The following is a 17570-nucleotide window of genomic DNA, read 5'->3' on the forward strand; positions in this document are numbered from 1 at the left end:
GCAATCAGGTCTGGATCTGCTAGGTGTTAAGGAACCCCTGGTTGCTTTAATAATGGCCTTCAGTTCAAACCCATCTTTTGGGTCTCGTGTGCATTATTCTCCTTTTTGACAATACCCCACAGAGTTTCTATGGGGTTTGGGTGAGAATTGGCCAATCAAGTATAGCATTACCATAGTAACAAAAGTAAGGTCTTTTGAAATTGAGGGCCAGTGTAAAGTCCTCCTGGATATCAAAATCAGCATCTTAATAAAGCTTGTTAGTGAAGGGATGTGTGAAGTGCTCTAAAATTATCCCTGTTGCTTAGGAACCTTTTGTTGTCACACTTTATCCTTTCACTTGACTTTCCATTAATATATCCTGCTTTCATAGATACAGCTCTGTGAAAAGGCATCTTCTTAAAAATAACCATGTGAAGATGTCATTGGCTGTATTATAACATAGTTATGTCCTTACAATCAATTTTAAATCTGTCTTATGCTAGTTTCTTTTATTTATTCAGAATGGAACTCGAGCTTATGTTCTATTCTAGAAAACAAATTTATCAAATAAAGAATACTGTCAAGTTTTTGGTGGCTCACTACCTCAGCTAATTAGCTGAGCGATTTTATCATCTCGATCTGCGCCAGCTGCCATTTTTATTTTAACCACAGCCACTCACCCAAGCCAAAACATGTTTACTACCATCATGTTGAATCATTCAAAATGTCCCTTCGATCAGAGACAATTCAATCCTCTCTGTGATAAGACGCATGGTAGTATGAAAGGTGGTCTAGTCTGACCATCTACATATACGTTTTGTGCATAAAGGATTTGAGAAAAATAAAAGTGTGTTTGAAGTGATTAAGATTCTTATTATCGAGTCCACATACCTTGTACATAGTGAGAGAGCTGTCATGGTTGGATAGCCAAAGCAGACAGTCTTTCACTGCCTCTACCAGACAACTGAGGCAGCCGAAGGCCACTGTTAGGAGTGACGTGAATACCAAACAAACGTGAGTCCAAACTGAGAATACCTCGTCTCTCTACTGTGAAGTGCACAATTTTCTTCTCTGAAACCACGATTTTCTCTTTTTTACTATTTTACTCACAACTGCAGCACCCAAGACAAAATATTCCATCAGTGTAATAATTTTCAGAGCTCCGATGCACTCCAGTGGCAGTGGGACTGAGCGCATTATTTGCAATGTGGTGTTTTTGGACCTGTAAATACAAGTGCTCCTTCCCTGAGCTGTTTCAGAGAGGTGCCCTCAACCAGAGCACACAACCCAGATTTCCCATCGGCACTGCCTGATAGTCGACCCTGGACTGTGTTTGCATGGCTGTGGATGTTTGTGATTGAGGGAGCAGAGGTGTTCTGACAGAACATGCCTATCTGAATTGCTTATCAAATGAGCTACCTAAAAATTAAAATGAACATCACAAAATGTTCATTTTGTAATGAACAAACAGTAACGAATCCACATAATTACATACAGCGTATAAAAAGGCATAGCAATTTGCTAAATGTCAAAGTAATGCTAGAGAAACAATGCTATTTTTTCATTGTAGAAACAATAGAGTGACAATACATTAACCTGTTTTTCTAAATTTTAATAAAAATTTGTCACAATGTTTTTTTGCTGAAATGACAATGGAAGATGAAAATGAGGAAAAAGTGGGTCGCAAAGGGTGCTGTTGCCAATTTCAAGTGGTCAGTGGGTGAGAGGCGGGGTACACCCTGGACAGCTCGTCAGTCCACTGCAGTTCTAAAAATATACTAATACAAATATTGTCACTGTTTTGTAAAATGTGTTGTTTTTTTTGTTTTGTTTTTTTAAAGTATTATTACAAGCTGAAGGTAATTAACCAAAGGTGAAACCAGGAACAAAAAAGTATTTATCAACATAGATATTATTTTTAGAAGTAGTGGCATGTTACATGTTAACAAATTAAGACAAGTGCTCACTATTTACTGACATCTCAGAGAAATATCTGGTAATAAAAAATAATATAAGCTGCTTAATTGACTTGATAATAAGTATTGGTGAAGTTTAGAGCAACCGTATGGAGTTTTTAACATCACAGTTATCACATAGTGCTAAAATAGCAACTTTATTTCAAAAGAGTTTTACCAACTGGCTGGGAAGTACAGGAATGACAACACTATGTTGCTGTAAATGTGTTTGTGTTGAAGGGACTGGTGCACTTCACACAAACAGTTGGTAGCAAAAAAGGAAGCTTAAGCTAATGCTAATGAGGCATTAGCATTAGCAATGCTAGCAATGTTTTCCTACAGAAAATGAGTGGCCAGAGCTGAAAAGGTGTGTGTAACCAGGGTGGCCTCAAATCCTGACTTGGTTACAGCAGTTTTATCATGAGGAATGGGTAACAATTTAACCAAATTATAACTAGGCACTGTGGAAGGCAATGCTGCCCGTTATTAAAGAAATCTATGTAAATAAATATGACAATAAATCACCTATTTAGCTTTAACTATTTTGAAATAAATGTTTCATGTCTTTCATCCAGTGTAAGAAAATGCCTTGTTTCAACTACACATGCATACATTTTTACAGTTTACATACCTAACAAAACATGCAATAAATTCATTTTAAGAGAAGTTGATTCATTATTTATAGTTAAATACAGTAGGCTACAATATAATAATACAGCATTAACATTTGGAACATTAAATCAATTTGCCATATGTCTCATATGCATTAGTTTAATTACGGTTATTAGGAGTGATGAAAATATATAGCTCAGGTATGCATCATGTGAATACTAAAACACCTAGATCAGCCTCTCTAGATATGGCAATAAGAAGGGAGCAAAGGTCTCTGCCAAAACAGAGGACAAAAACAGGGATGTGAGAGACAAACCAGAGAGGTTGGTGAGTTATTTTCTCTCTGTTCCAGGCTCTCTGGCCGTACCAGGAATGAGAGCTCACCTGAATAGGACCAGTAGGGGTCACCAGCTGTCCTCCTCTCCCTCATTACGCCGGTGCTCCCAGGACGGCTGCCTCCAGTGAAGCGAGGTTGGTCACCCGATGCAACTGTGGGGGACAGAGATGGAGGTCAGGAAATCCGCTGGGGCAAAGGGAAGTTTACGAACAGCGGGGAAACAGAGTCATTAATCTACTAAAAATGTCTGAATAAAGCATCTGGTGTCAATGGAATTAGCATATGTATCTGGATATAGAAGGAATAAACAACACATCACCAGCATCATCAATGACCTTGCTCACACCTGAAGCAAACAGACCCCTTACTCAAAGATAAACCAGACAGTTATGGTTGGTGTAGAATGACTAATGTAGACATAGAAATAAGGGAAGAGACACAGTCACAACTACAGAAGACATGATTCTAGTTCCTAAGGTTACAAACTCCCCTCCCCTTGTCCCTGTGTACCAAATCAAGTTGGGGATTGAAATATTCCACTGAGGGATGGGTCAAAGGGTCAGTTCCCACTCATTTTATTTTTACCTAGACATGCGTGACTGAACATGCTCGTGTGTCATGTAAAACATTACTGACTCTGGAGAACACTTATGCTGTATTATTGTGAAGAAAGCGCAAAAAATGTGATGAAGATGTAATGAGTTCAAATTACTGTTGGCTACCAGTATCAAGGTACTTAAAGGTTTCAGAAAGTTACGCCTTCATAATTAATACAATGAGTTGACATATTGTTTAAATTTCTTTCACTGAGATGCCAGTGAAAGCGCTGGCATCTCAGTGAAAGCACTGGCATCTCAGTGAAAGAGTTTTGACTGGCTGTAAGGAGCAGAAGGTAACATTATGTCCATCTCCTCCACATATTTCTGAGTTGCCTGAGAGAAAAAAATTTTCATATAATTTTCAGCCATATACAAAAATAAAAATTAAATAAGTTTTTTTTTATATATTTGTAATAATAGTTAAAAATAAAATAAAATAAAATAAAACCTAATATTTTTTACACTGAATTGTCCCACTGGTCAAGATATTACCAGAGACCGTTTCAAGTAAAAATTTGATCAGAAAGTTAAAATAGTCAAAGACAGAAGGAACTCTAGAAATTAACACAATATTAAAAACATACAAGATGTTAAAGATTTAAAACTAATCTAACTGGGAAAAAAACTGATCACCAATGATCACCATTGCATGGAGCCAGACCACTATCACTATTATTTAGGCAAGGCTCCTCTAAAACTACAATTGGTATGCTATGGGTAGCATGTTTGTTAGGTAGCCAATATTTTCTTATACTTTCAACACCATGTAAAGACAGCCACTCTGCCTACATGGCATGGTCAAGTTGCAATCACAAGGGACCAATATAAATCCAATATTTGACGGGTTAAAATACATCAGGTGTCATGCAATCACACCAGTCATGTTAATCACACGTTGGCCAGTTGGATTACTTTTCATTTCCTTTTATTTACCAATATAGATTTTAGTGATTATGATACTAGACGTCATGTAGATTGGTCAGGATGTCAAGATGAAGGAAAAAAAGGGGGAAAAATATCTCTGTTTTAAATTCTTCTAATATTATGTGCCATAGAATATTTTTTATAAACTTTAAAAATGCGGCTGTTTTTATGCTATCAACAGTAGTTGAGGCTGAATCCCATTTCCCTTTTTGGAATGCAGTGGTATTTGGCCAATACCTCCTCACTGTTATAAGTTCACACCTTGCATGCCAGCACAACAGTCAGGGTGTTGGATGTAGTCTCACTGCAGTAGATGCCCACACAGATTACAGTGCCCAAAATGCTAAAGGTCATAGAGAGTGTTGAATGTACACATGATAAAGACAGTTCAGAGTGAGGAAAATGTAAATTTATCATAACTGATAACATCATTGAATTATGTACTAATGAAATTGCACTACATTATTTTCTCACTTTTGTCAACAAGATAGTTTACCTGCAAAATTAACTAAAAAAAACCAGACTGGAAATTGTGAAACCTTTGGTAAAGGACCACACTGATGCTACAGATTGAGATTATAGTTTATAAACCTATATATTAAACATTCTTCCAACATGTTTATGTGCATTGCAGTGCTTCTGCAGAAAATCTAGCATCTGCCTTTAATTTTTTTTTCCACTAGCATCTTAAAATAACAGGAAAGATGCCTGACTATAATCACTGATTATAGTTTAATTTAATTTTATAGTTTTATATAGTTTTGAAAGCAATCTATTTGCTTTTTTTTGGCAGAAAAAAGAAGCTATGCAATGCATAGCATCACGAGTGAAGAGGAGAGAGAAGCAGCTCTAAACAAATAGGAAAGAAAAAAATCTCAGTTTTCAACCCAGGTGCCATTTTGGCACAAAGCATTAATGGGTGATAATTACCACCATCAGGGCTTTAGAGCTCTGCAGAAAACAAGTGGAGCCTCTTGAACAGCACGAATGATTGTTTCCTGCTTTTTTATAGTCAGAATCCAACACAACCTTTATAGAAGCACTTCAACCGAGAGAAGAAAAATAATGAAACTGGGTGGATGGTCAATATATATGAATAATTGTATGAACATTTCAACAGTCTCCATACAAAAACCCCAATACAATAACTAATTAGTAAAATCCAGGCCGCCTGTGCAGCCAGGGGTGTAAGCAATCATCCTCAAGTCTTTTAGGCACAAATGTCTCTTTTACTTTGCTGAAAAAAAAAGCCCCATGAAATCAAACATTGTCAACAGAATTACAGCGAGTGCTAGAGGCACAAATTGTCCTTTAGCATCCACACTCCCTAGAGCGTAGCCCGAGACTTGCAACAGTCAAACTCACCAGGGAAAATTCACTCTGCAAAGGCTGAAGACAGTGCCAGTGGAGAAGAGGCTGTCTAGCTGTTGTCATTGTCAATCAGGTGCACAAGCAAAACAAGAGTGTTCTCTGTCGCTCTAAGCAGTCAGAACTTGCAATTGCATTTAAAATCTGGACATTGGCTAATATTTCCCCCTGCTCTTATACGGGGGCGAGCAAATGTAGAACAATAGTTTTTTGTGAAGAGAAAGAGCAGAAAAGGCTAAAACAAAACCAAATAATCATCTATGTTTAAATGGTTGTAATTTTTTTTCTACTGCTTTTTTTTTTTTTTTTTTTTTCTAAGTTTGACTGCTTACAGATTTTACTATGAAACTGTGGTTTGTCTGTAAATCTTCCCACTGTTAACTTTATAAACTTGCAGCCTGGCACAATAATTGATTGTATTCAAACCACATAAAAGCCATTTTAACAAGCTATCTATTTGTGTCTTAGTTCATTGTCACACAATTCTAGCTCAGTAGATTTTTGTAAAATTTGCTCCAGGTTTAAATGCTTTAAGATTGCACACCCCCAACTTTGTAACCATGACAACTGTTTTCTATCACGCTTGGCACCAGTCTCATGAGGGTTAATGTAACTTCAACGCAGTGGAAAAAACCCCTGGACGCCTCTGCTACCTTTATAATGCAGGTTACATTTGAAGTTATCAGCTTGTCAACAGATTCAGAGTACTTGCAAGTAAAATTTCTTTCATTTTTCTGAAAGATAAATAATGTTATCATACATTGGTAATAATGTTAAAATGTTAAAACAATTGTTGCACCATACAAATTCTATCTTTTTATTCACCAGCTTCTGATGATTAAAAAGCTGCATAAATTACCAGAAGGTGGCAGAAATGCACCAAATTAAAAGTATTTAATCATTTGGCAGATGTTATTTCTTATAAAGCTAAGTATAGTTTTTGACTCCTGGTCCTAGATGGTTATTTCTCAGAGCTTGGTTTCTTATCTTGCTATATTTGTATAAAAATGTGTTTTAGAACAATATCAGAGGTGTAGTCAAGGACGAAGAAGATCACAGGCTTCAAGCAAAAAGAGAATCAGATAGATGGAAGTGTGGACAGAGTAAATGAGCTGAACACATTCTTCAATAGGTTCAGTTCAGGAATAAGCTCTTCATCCTCCTCTCCTGTCCCCAGCCAAGCAGACATCCCAAACTCCTCTGACCCACAGCTTTCCTGTCAAGCCTGAGATGTTTTATCCTCCATCTCAGTCATGGACTCTTCTGCTTCTACAAGTTGGCCATCAACCAAACCAGAAAATGCTGCTGCTCCCTTTGCCTCCTCCTACCAGGTTTCTGTATCTAGAAGTCAGGTGAATAGGCAGCTGGAGAGAGGATGCAGGTCCAGATAGTTTTAGCACCAGAGTTTTATAGTTCTGTGCAGAGCAACTCTGCATCACCTCTTCAACCTTCACTTGATTCACGAGAAGGTTTTTTTTTTTTTTTTTTTTGTGGAAGACATCCCCTCTGGTTCCGGTACCAAAGAAAACTGACCCATCAGTTATCAATGACTAAACGCCTATTGATCACGTCATGAAGGGCTTAAAGAAACAGGGACATAAAAAGGCTAAACAACTTCATAAGGAAGGCTGTTTCTGTTCTGGCGCAAAGAAGGATTTGACATAAAACGAAGAAAATTATGGATAACGAAGAGCATCCTCGTCATTAGACCGTCATAGAAAAACAGAGTGTTTTCAGTCGGAGGCTTCTTCAGATTTGCAGCAATACAGACTGATACAGGAGCCATAAATATCTACAACTCTTTGGACAGCATGAGTTACTACAACATTTGACTTCCCTTTGGGATCAAGAAAGTATTTCTGAATTGAGTTTTCCTAACCTTTAAGAGGAAAATCATCGCATCTAAGTGAAATAGACTTGAAAACATCCCTCTGTGTGTAATTTGTTCCTGAAATAAATAACTTTTTCATTAATAATCTCATTTATTAAATATGAATTTGCCAACATTGCAATCAAAAGTCTTAAGCCGGAACGTCCATGGTGGAAAGGATTTTTTTTTCTAAGTTGAAAACAAAAATGGAACAGAGCGCAGCGTCTGATTAGTCATATTCTTTGTTTCAGCTCAGCAGAACTAAAAAAGTAATCAATGAGACAAAATATTTTGCTTTGTACTTTAAAACAACTTTCTTTCACACAAATTTTATGTTTTCTATTCCTTGCACCCATGCTGATGGTTTGTTATGATGCTGGATTTTGATATCTTTTAGTAGCTGAATTAAAACGTGCATTTTCTATTTAGCATTTTGTTTTCTGAGAATCACTTAAGTTCACTATATTCATGATTTTTTTATATACATTTTTATAGAGTGGTCTACAGTTGAATGAATATGTGTGTATATATATGCATACTGTATATATTTTGATTTAGCATTATTTATAGTGGTAAATCACATTAAGACATGGGGACCGTTTCATTTTCACAATATGCTAAAACAGAGTAGAGTCAGTATAATGTATAAAATAACTCACCTAAAAATGTAATAAAAAGAAGCACCAGTTAAAACCCTAGAAATAGTCTCTGGTTCTCTGGCCCTTAAAATATATTTAGAAGCCTTATGTTCAATTAGGCAGCACTGCTTCAGGTTCAGCTGAGGTTTTGTGTAAGTGCACTTCCTCACACTTTAATGAAAGCATATGATCGTTGGTTGTAGTAAAGGAAAAAGATATCAGGAAAAAATTCACGTTGAAGAAAGTTCACCGATCTTTGGCTGCAGTAGATGTTATGGGTTTTTGTCCTCCCTCCCCCAAAAAAGTCAATAAAACCATTGTAAGTAATCTTGATTTCAGGGTTATAGTTGTTGTTTTTTTTCATAATCAGGCAGCACTAGTGATACCTTTAATTCCTGGTTGGGTTGTTGAGTTTATCAGGTCAAAACTCAACAGTCTACCTGCATCTCAAGGACACACTTTGCATGATGCTGATGAAAAATTTACAGTGGAAAGGTGTTTTGGAATGGGACTAAACAAATCCATCGATGGACCTTTTCACTCAGTGGTTAAACACTACAGTATCGACTTCTTTTATGACTACCTACTGATCTCCTTTGCTAATTCACCCAGATCAAGCTGAGTTGGGTCAGCCCTGCACTCGGAAAAAAACAGTTAGTAGCACAAAATCAGCAGAGTTAACAGAAGAGTTTCTTGGAGCATACTGTTGCATGTGTCACCTCCCACTTTGCACATAAGCAAAGCTGCCTCTCTAACTACTTCTGTTACAGGCTCAGAGGCATGTGGGCGGTGGATCAACTTTAACCTCCAATCCGCCTCTGTGAACACTATGTTGATGCGCAACAAAGGTGCAACGGGACTGGGTCGAAAGCGTTGCACGAAAAAAGGAAACCTGCATTTAATGGAAAAGACCTACAATAAAAGAGGAGATGACTTAAGGTGTCACACACGCTACCCAGCCTTGACTCTCCTTTTTTTTATCTGGAGGTTGAAGAAAATTCTCAACATTTGAGTAGAAAATGTGAACTGCTTGATTAGTAACTGGGTTTTATTGGTAGAGTCCAGAATTCCTGAAACAAAATAATGCGACGGAGGGCCATTTCACTGCTTGTCTGGCATCTGAACAAAATTATATCTGTTTCTGTTCAAATATCTCCTTCTTGGACTTCAAAATACTTGCAAATAAGGACTAGAGTAGCATGATTCCCTTTTTAGTTTTTGTGAAAGAAAACCTCCTTTGGTTTTGATTGGCATTCTAACCAGTCCCAGTTAAAGAACCACTGGTCCAGCTGTCTAAACTTCAGAAAAGTGGTGAAAATACCCTTTTTAGATTTCTGAATATGCATGCGTTGTCATGACAAAAGCTAAAACACTAATTAATAAAATGTTGAAATTGTACGAAACAAATCAAGACTAAAATGTAATTTAAATATAAATAAAATCATCAACAATATAATTGTTATCCTTAGGAAAAGAAAACAAGAAAAAAAAGTCTGCAAAGTAAACCATTTTTCCACTCTTTTGGATTTTTTTTCTTCCCACATATATCCAGGTTTGGAAAATGATCAAAATAGATTGCATACTTTTCAATACAGGCCATGAACGATAGGAATGAGCAAACTATTCCAAGCTCACTTCTGCTCTAGCAGTTAGGATAAGCATGACCTGCAAAACTGAGAATCTACACTGACATCAAATATAAACTCAATCCCTCTCCCTCTCTCTCACACACACACACACACACACACACACACACACGCCCAAACACTTCCAGCCCATTTAAGATGAGCTGAGCTCTTACTAATAGTTGCATCATTACCAAGGATTAATTAAAGTAAGCACAACATCCAGCCAAATCTTTTCTTGCACTTTAAGTCAGCACATAACTGTCTCCAAAAAATGCCCTCTACCAATCCACGAGACACTTGCACCCTGTTTCCCCAAATCAAATTCACTGCTTGGAGGGAGGTCACTGAGCCTCCTCCAGCACAGTCATAAATGGCTGCTTTATTATCAGAAGTAGCGATTTATTACGGCGATACATGGGTTAACCTGAAGTGTGAAACGGAGAAGGAGGGAGGCTTGGAGACGGAGACTTGGAGCATATTTGAAGGCAGGTTGTGAAACAGGAGGGCTGCACAGTCTTTGATCAGAGAGCATAGGAGACAGCACCATGTCAACAGTTTACACACATCCATGTCAGCCATCCCCTGTGGGCAAAGGATTAAAGCCACAGCATTTCTGATGGAGCAGAGCAGACAACGAAGTCGGTGCTGGGCCTGAAGGAGACGGAGGAGCTCTACTGCACTCAAACAAACACGCATAAATCTGAAAACACTGCTGAATTATGTAGCTTAACAAGTAGTTTAAATGAGACAATACATACAGCTGCTTTGGCCTGGGTTCTTACTTTGATATTGTTTTTTTTTGTGGACCAGCAGACAAAAGGGGAAAAAAAGATTTCAAAAGAGCTACAGAAAAACACTTTGTACACTGTATATTCCAGCAAAATCATTTTCCTTTTCCATTGCCCCGAGGGCTGTTAAATCATCTACACCACCATTAAGCCCCACTATTTGTTCCATAATATCACACGCAACAACAAGCCAAGAACCCCTGAGAGCCCTTGAAAAACAGCAGCCTAACAACAACCACAGGAGCATTTAACTTGCATTAGTCATTGGGGGACAGCGTTAAAATATCAATCACTGGGGTTAGGATCAGATATGTGGCACATTTATGTCTCAAGCAGGACTTTATTTTAGAGCACAAAATCAGCAGAGTTAACAGAAGAGTTTCAGCACAAATTTTTCATTTCAAGAGCACCGCCCACATGCATCAATTCAATTCAAAAGTGAAAGTCATTTCAAGATGATAAATACAGTCACAAATTTCAGGTATTTATTTTGGTTACTTTTGATGTTGGCTTAGAGCTAAAGGAAACCCATGTTCTAAAAAAGAATATTAAATAAAATCAAAAAAGAAATATTAAAACAACTACTGTGCAGTATCTGTACTCAGCAGTCTGTTTTGTTTTGGGGTGTATTTTTGCATGAAATACTGCAATGGTGCAGCATAACATGGAGGTGCTCTTTCTGTGGCTCTGCTAAGGTAATGCTAATCTCTGGATGTTACTGATCAAGAAGAGCTAAGACCTAAAAGGCATGTTGGAATGTAGAAGGAAGCCCAGAGGTACCCAGAGAAAACCCATGGATGCACAGGGTCAACCTGCAAACTCCGTAGGTCCGGATTCCAAGGCAGCAGGGCTAAAAATGGTTTGTTGAACCAGCTGTCAAATCTGGCTGGAAAATGAAAACTATGAAGTCAGAAGAGGGAGATATGATGTGGACTAAAATAGGTTAAATTAAATAACATGTTCTCCTGTTTTGTCTACGTTGGAGATAAATGCTCAGATAAATGTCACAGGCAAACAGGAAGTGGAGCTCACAAAAGCACTTATTGAAAAGTGCATGTGCATTGGGTAAGGTGCAAAAATTTAATAGGATTTGGATTTAACATGCTAATAAGTAGAGAATAGATGATTTTGCCAACTGATTAAATGTACTCAAAGTAAATGCAGCATATTCTAAATACTTATGTTAAGTAATGGTGTACTTAAAAAAGGCAAGTTTATCTGAAGTTTGTGACTCAGAAAGATCAACACACACATCTTATTAAATGACATGCCATCTTGTCTCATTTGCACCCAGATTACCTATTTATTGTTTCTACACACAAAACACAATAAATTATAAGTAAAAAATGCTACATTTTGACTTGTGTTATGATTTATTGCCCATTGTGACAAGCCATTTGATTTTAAATAACATTTTCGTAACTTTTCATTTACTAAATAAATTGTAAGAAGTCAAATTAATAGTTAGATTTTTGGGGGGCAATTTTTTCAGTATAATATGCTACCCAAAAATCATTTTAAGGATCTTCCTTAAAAGGTTTTACTTTTTAATCATGTTTGATTAAGAAGAACGGACTCATCCTTTAGGAGAGTCTGTGACTGCTATTGTTTTTCCCTTTTAGCTTTGAATTTGAAAAGAGGCAAATAATTCCCTTGTTGTGTGCCACCTCTGGTGTTACATTATGTTCCCCAAAATCCATTATCATTTAAAAGAAGATCAGTGCATTATGGGAAATTACATAAGCTCACTTCCATTATATACTCTCACTAGTTCTGAAAAATAAAACAATAGTTTATGGGGGAAAAAAAACAACTGACAACATCCCAAAGAGCATTCATTTTATTTAATAACATGTTTTGCCATTATCTCCACATCTCTAATGAAGTCAGCGTGATTAATTGTGTTTTTATGCGGAGCAGATACTTCCAGGCACATCAGTGTTGTCACAGTTTTGACATCCCGCCTCAGCATTGTCCTGCTTTACATTCAGGCTACATACGGCCATTTTGACAGCAGTTGCTGCTGGAGAGGGCAGCACAGCCCACATCCGTCACCCATCTCTGCTTTCGCAACTCGTCCCCATAATTAAGTGCGGGAGAGAATGCATTTCATTAAACTTACTAATTAGACAAACTACGATCTAAACAGCGTTTACATTACTCCGTCTGAATCATACAAAGCAGAAGTTTTGCAGACATCACGAGTGCATGGAGGGAGGAGTTATGATCTAAAATTGCTATGTATGAGGAGGGAGGAAGAAAAAAAAAAGTGCATACGGCCAGAGACAGCTGCTGCCTAGGACAAACTCATCTCCGATGCAGAGTGTCAACTGTGAAATATAAGGACATCTGCTCCGTTTGCTGTTAAACTCATATCTTTATGACAAGTACACCTAAATTTCAAATGTGCTCTTTGTAATGCCAAATACTTCAGTCTATCTGCAGTGTATCAAGACTGCAAACCAAAGTGGTAAAAATGGAAGGAATAAAAATCGATGCCTCTTTTAGGCAGAAAAGCTCTGGAAGGAAAAAAATAAATAAATAAAAATAAGTGGAGCTTGATCTTGTAAGCACACGCGTTTCTCGTTCCTCAGCAAGTGGGAAATGTTGCAAGATATCCCCCGGAAGTGTTCGAGTCACACCAAGGACCTCGGGAACATGAGAAATGCCAAGATCAGCCAGAGATATGGCACAGAGGGAGCCGGGCCTCGGGGCAAAAACATCAAACTATGAAATAATAACACAACAACTCAAATCCCAATGCAGATATTTAGACCGGCATAGCTAAACGCAAATGAGCAGTTTCAGCAAAGAGGCATCCATCGGCATCCGTGGGCCAGAGAAATGGAGCCGTGTTACAGTAAATTTAAGCCAATTAACTTAGTGTTGAAAATCACTTTCTTCGACTGATAAAATAAAAAAATATCCTTCACATTTTCTCGTTGTCATTTTTTTTTTTTTGTAAGCACGAGCATATCTGTGTGCATGTTCTCACACCTGTCAAGGCTTTTTGTTCATCGTGGTAATTGACAGGAAGTGCTACTGCATGTTTGTCAGGGCATCAGAGGGTGCCAACAGCCTCAAATACTAATTCATACTGAGATGTGGAGACAAGGAGACACAGTGAAGAGGCAGAAAGTCAAAGCTAACTTTTCACATGTCCGGAAACGAAGCCAAATACACACGATTGTGAGCACTGTGTGCTCTGCTGCCTTGAATTTTCTCCCGAACAAAAAACACAAAACAAAACATTTTTGTTTGTGTTTCATTATCGAACTTGAACAACAAAGCAGTAGAATAAGAGGAAGGGCAAAGGAGGCACAGTTGACATTCTCATTATGCCACACTTGCTCTGCAGTCTTTTGTCTAAACTTATCTGGTGAAAAACTCGATAAGGCCATCTCATTATAATCAAATCCGAACGTGTCAGCAGCCCTCAACGTGCCCAGAGGTCAGATGTCTGCGTTCACAAGGAGTTTTTTTTCTGCTTTCAGAAGAAGGTACAGTGCTATGGTAAAGAATTTGCTTCCTTACAGATTTTTTTTTTTTTTTTACTCCACCTAAATGTCTCAGATGATTCAAATAAGATGTTATATAAGACAATGTTAACCTGAAAAAATACAAAAAGCAGTCTCAAATTCACGGCCCTATTTATTAAGGGGAGTAAAAGTTTTTTAAACCAACTTCCACTATGCAAAAAACAAATAACCCCTGTAACTAAATCATGACTAAACTGGTAAAAACTGTGGTTCATAATTACAAACCAGCCCCAAGACTGATTATTGCAAGACCTATAGAATAAAAACATTTCAATCTGGAGAGACTCACACAGAGAAGAAAATAGCAGTTAAAAGATTTAATGGTACAATTTCTTTGGTGCTCGGACCCGGCAGAAGACCGTGAACTGAGGATCGCCGTGAGCAGGCGGTCTGCTCGGTGAGCTCGGGATAGTCTTCCCCCAGGACCGAAACTGGTGGTGGAGGATCCTGGAGGACGTCCCTCATGGTGAAGGTGGAGATGGGGAGGAGGTGGGTCGAAACACAGCTGACGAGCAGGAAGCCCCCAGGGTGGCTTGAACTTTTGAAGGTGTCCTTGGACGACGATTGGCTGGAGCGGCGTGAAGCTCCGTTCCAGATTGGTTGCGGCCGGGCGTGGTGATTAGATGATGTGGCGAAGCTGGTCAAGTCTCCCAGTTTGAATTTTCACCAAGGTTCCATATCACCAAAAATGGTGGTGATGGTGTGATTTGTTTTGCTGCTTCAGCATATAGACGTCTAGATACATTTGATGGATCACTGAATACTGCTCTGTACCAGAAAACCTTGAAGGAGAATGGCCAATCAGTTTGTGATCTTAAGCTTGAGTGTACTGGGTTATATACAACAGAATGATGATTTCGCAGTATACTAGAAATTTCACTTCTTAATGGCTCCAATAACATAAAAGAATGCATTTGCTCTTGTCAAAGTTTAATTAGATACAATTTACCTACTGTTGCGTGACCCTATGAAAGTCGTTATTGCTAATTCAAGAAAAAGCTTGAATGCGGCTGAATTGAAACAATTCTGCAAAAAGAGTGGGCCAAAATTATATAAAAGATTTCTTGTCAGTTGTGACAAATGCTTGATAGCAGTTATTGCCGTCAGGAGTGGTACAACCAGTCATTAGGTCTAAGGAAAAAGTACCTCCTTGCCTAGGGCAAGGTTGGTTTAGACAACTAACAAATTAAACTGTTCTCTGAAAACTGCATTTTGCATTTACCCAAGCTATTTCTCCTATTAAAATTAGTTTGATTGTCTGAAACAATTAAGAGGGACAAAAAACAAAATACTGATGTAGGCTACCCATGCTAAAACAACACACAAGCTGTGAAGTTAGAAGGCCTTGAGTGGAACGACGTGTCATGTGTGTTGCACTCTTCCTAAACCTTTTACCACAAGGGATAAGTGAGACGCACAGTACATCATGTGTCAGACTTTGATGGAGAATGTGGGCGAAAAGGTCTAGATGAAAGTCTCAAGTGTATTCCGTCTTCCTTAAATACAAAGAAGACAGAAAAGGGAAAAGAAATACGTACATCCTGCCATTTATTCTCCGTTTATAAAGGATCCTGGTAAAGAACAATCACTCCATTGTCTGACCAACTTCTGAATTAAAACTGCATGACTTCCTGCTGAGAAGTACATGTTTAACATAGCCAATTACAGACAGGCCGGATCTCCAGCCGATAGCTACTCTTGAGAAAAGATGAAATTATACAGTAAATCTTAACCATGTCAATCAGCTGGCAAGTGTGCTTGCAGGCTGATGCTTGTACAGTGAATTATATGCATTAAAAAGCTGGACTGGTTACTGTTTGAGTGCATCAGGAGCCCTGATGAAAACCATTAACAAAATTACACAAAAATCAGATCTCCACTCGACCACCTAAGGTTTGTACTTCTCAGAGACTACAATAAACAACTCTCAAATCTGCGTCAAGACACAAGACCGGCAAGACTGTACACAGCAGCCCGGACAGAGTCAGGAAATTTTACTGACTAAAGTGAGTTTTCAATTTTCAATATGTGGCTATTGGATCACTTAAGTGCCAAGAACTTATGAGGTCATTCTTCAAAAGCATAGTGTGCAGTCCTGCATGAATTGTCTAGTTATTGATTCTGAAATATATTCAGCAGCCTCTGGTGGATACATTACTCTCCTAACACATTAGTAGGGGCTCATGAGTGGAGATGGTTGATTACTGGCAATGTAAATGGGTCCATCTAGGAGCAAGACACTGATACTAGCAGGTCAGCTGAGCGCTCGCAGCACAGCGCAGCCACCCAGCCTGAAAATTTATGACAGCGGAGCTACTGTAACATGATTTGGAAATAAGCATCAGCAAAACAGTAAAGCATAATTGTCAGACTGTGAAATACGACTATAGTGCGGGCTGAAAATTCACTGAAACGTTTCGGTTCAAATTAAATACCAGTAGAAATATGCCTCAGTGAAAAACGTGTGTCTGGTACTGATGAAAAATACCTAACCTTTAGGTCAGTGTTAGCAATAAATAAAAAACACTGCAACGAGGCCTTTGCATGCATCACTTCCAAACAGACTCGTCATGCCAGCCCAGGGCCATACAAGCAGTAAAAACCTCCTCCCTTCCTCTTTAAATGCTCTTTGATGTCGGACTCTAATCAATACTTGAAGGCTGGATTTAGAAACGACAGATAAACCATGATGAGTACTGCACCTGATACTTTTCCTGCATCCTCTTTTGTAATCTCACTAGTGTTTAACATCAACTATCACCAGGATGGAACAAGGTTTGAGACAGGACTGAGAAGGTGAAATTTCTTATATTTTAAGCCAGAAAACATAAGAATTTTTCAAACTGGGAAACATATATACAAGTCAGAATCAGCTTTTCCATCAATTTTCAAAGGATTGAAAAATGCATTATTCTGGTCAAAGAACAAACCTTACACCACGATGACATGATATCTGTAAAAGGGTTGCTTTGATGCCTGCCATTCTCTGTGGTGTAGACAGAAAATAGATACTTTTTCCTGACAATAAACACCTTACAGGAAAATGTCAAATGAATGCACGGTCTCTTACTATCAACACAAAAAATGCATGGAGTAAGCACTTTTGCTATAAAGATAATCAATGCAGGAAACGTGGGTGAGACCAAAGATGTACACAAATGAAGATAGATTTGTCCTCATCAACCAAAAATCAGTCTTTCTGTTGGAAACACTTTCTGCCCGAGGATTAAACCACAAAGCTGACCACAAGCGTTGTTTGTGAGCATAAAGTTTATCATGTAAGAAATACTTAATGGCATTTCTACTTTTGTGTGCTCTGTTAATACAAAACAT

The 17570-nt window shown here is 38.1% G+C and overlaps 1 protein-coding gene across 1 annotated transcript in view; it reads right to left on the reverse strand.

Moving 5' to 3' along the window:
* Window positions 1-17570, reverse strand: part of ca16b (carbonic anhydrase XVI b) — a 152182-nt gene that overhangs the window by 115894 nt on the left and 18718 nt on the right. Inside the window, exon 2 of the mRNA XM_044121238.1 lies at window positions 2931-3035. Coding sequence (XP_043977173.1) covers window positions 2931-3035 — 105 coding nt within the window. The remainder of the gene's footprint in view (window positions 1-2930; window positions 3036-17570) is intronic.

The sequence above is a fragment of the Gambusia affinis genome, linkage group LG07, assembly GCF_019740435.1.
Source record: "Gambusia affinis linkage group LG07, SWU_Gaff_1.0, whole genome shotgun sequence".
Taxonomy (NCBI): Eukaryota; Metazoa; Chordata; class Actinopteri; order Cyprinodontiformes; family Poeciliidae; genus Gambusia; species Gambusia affinis.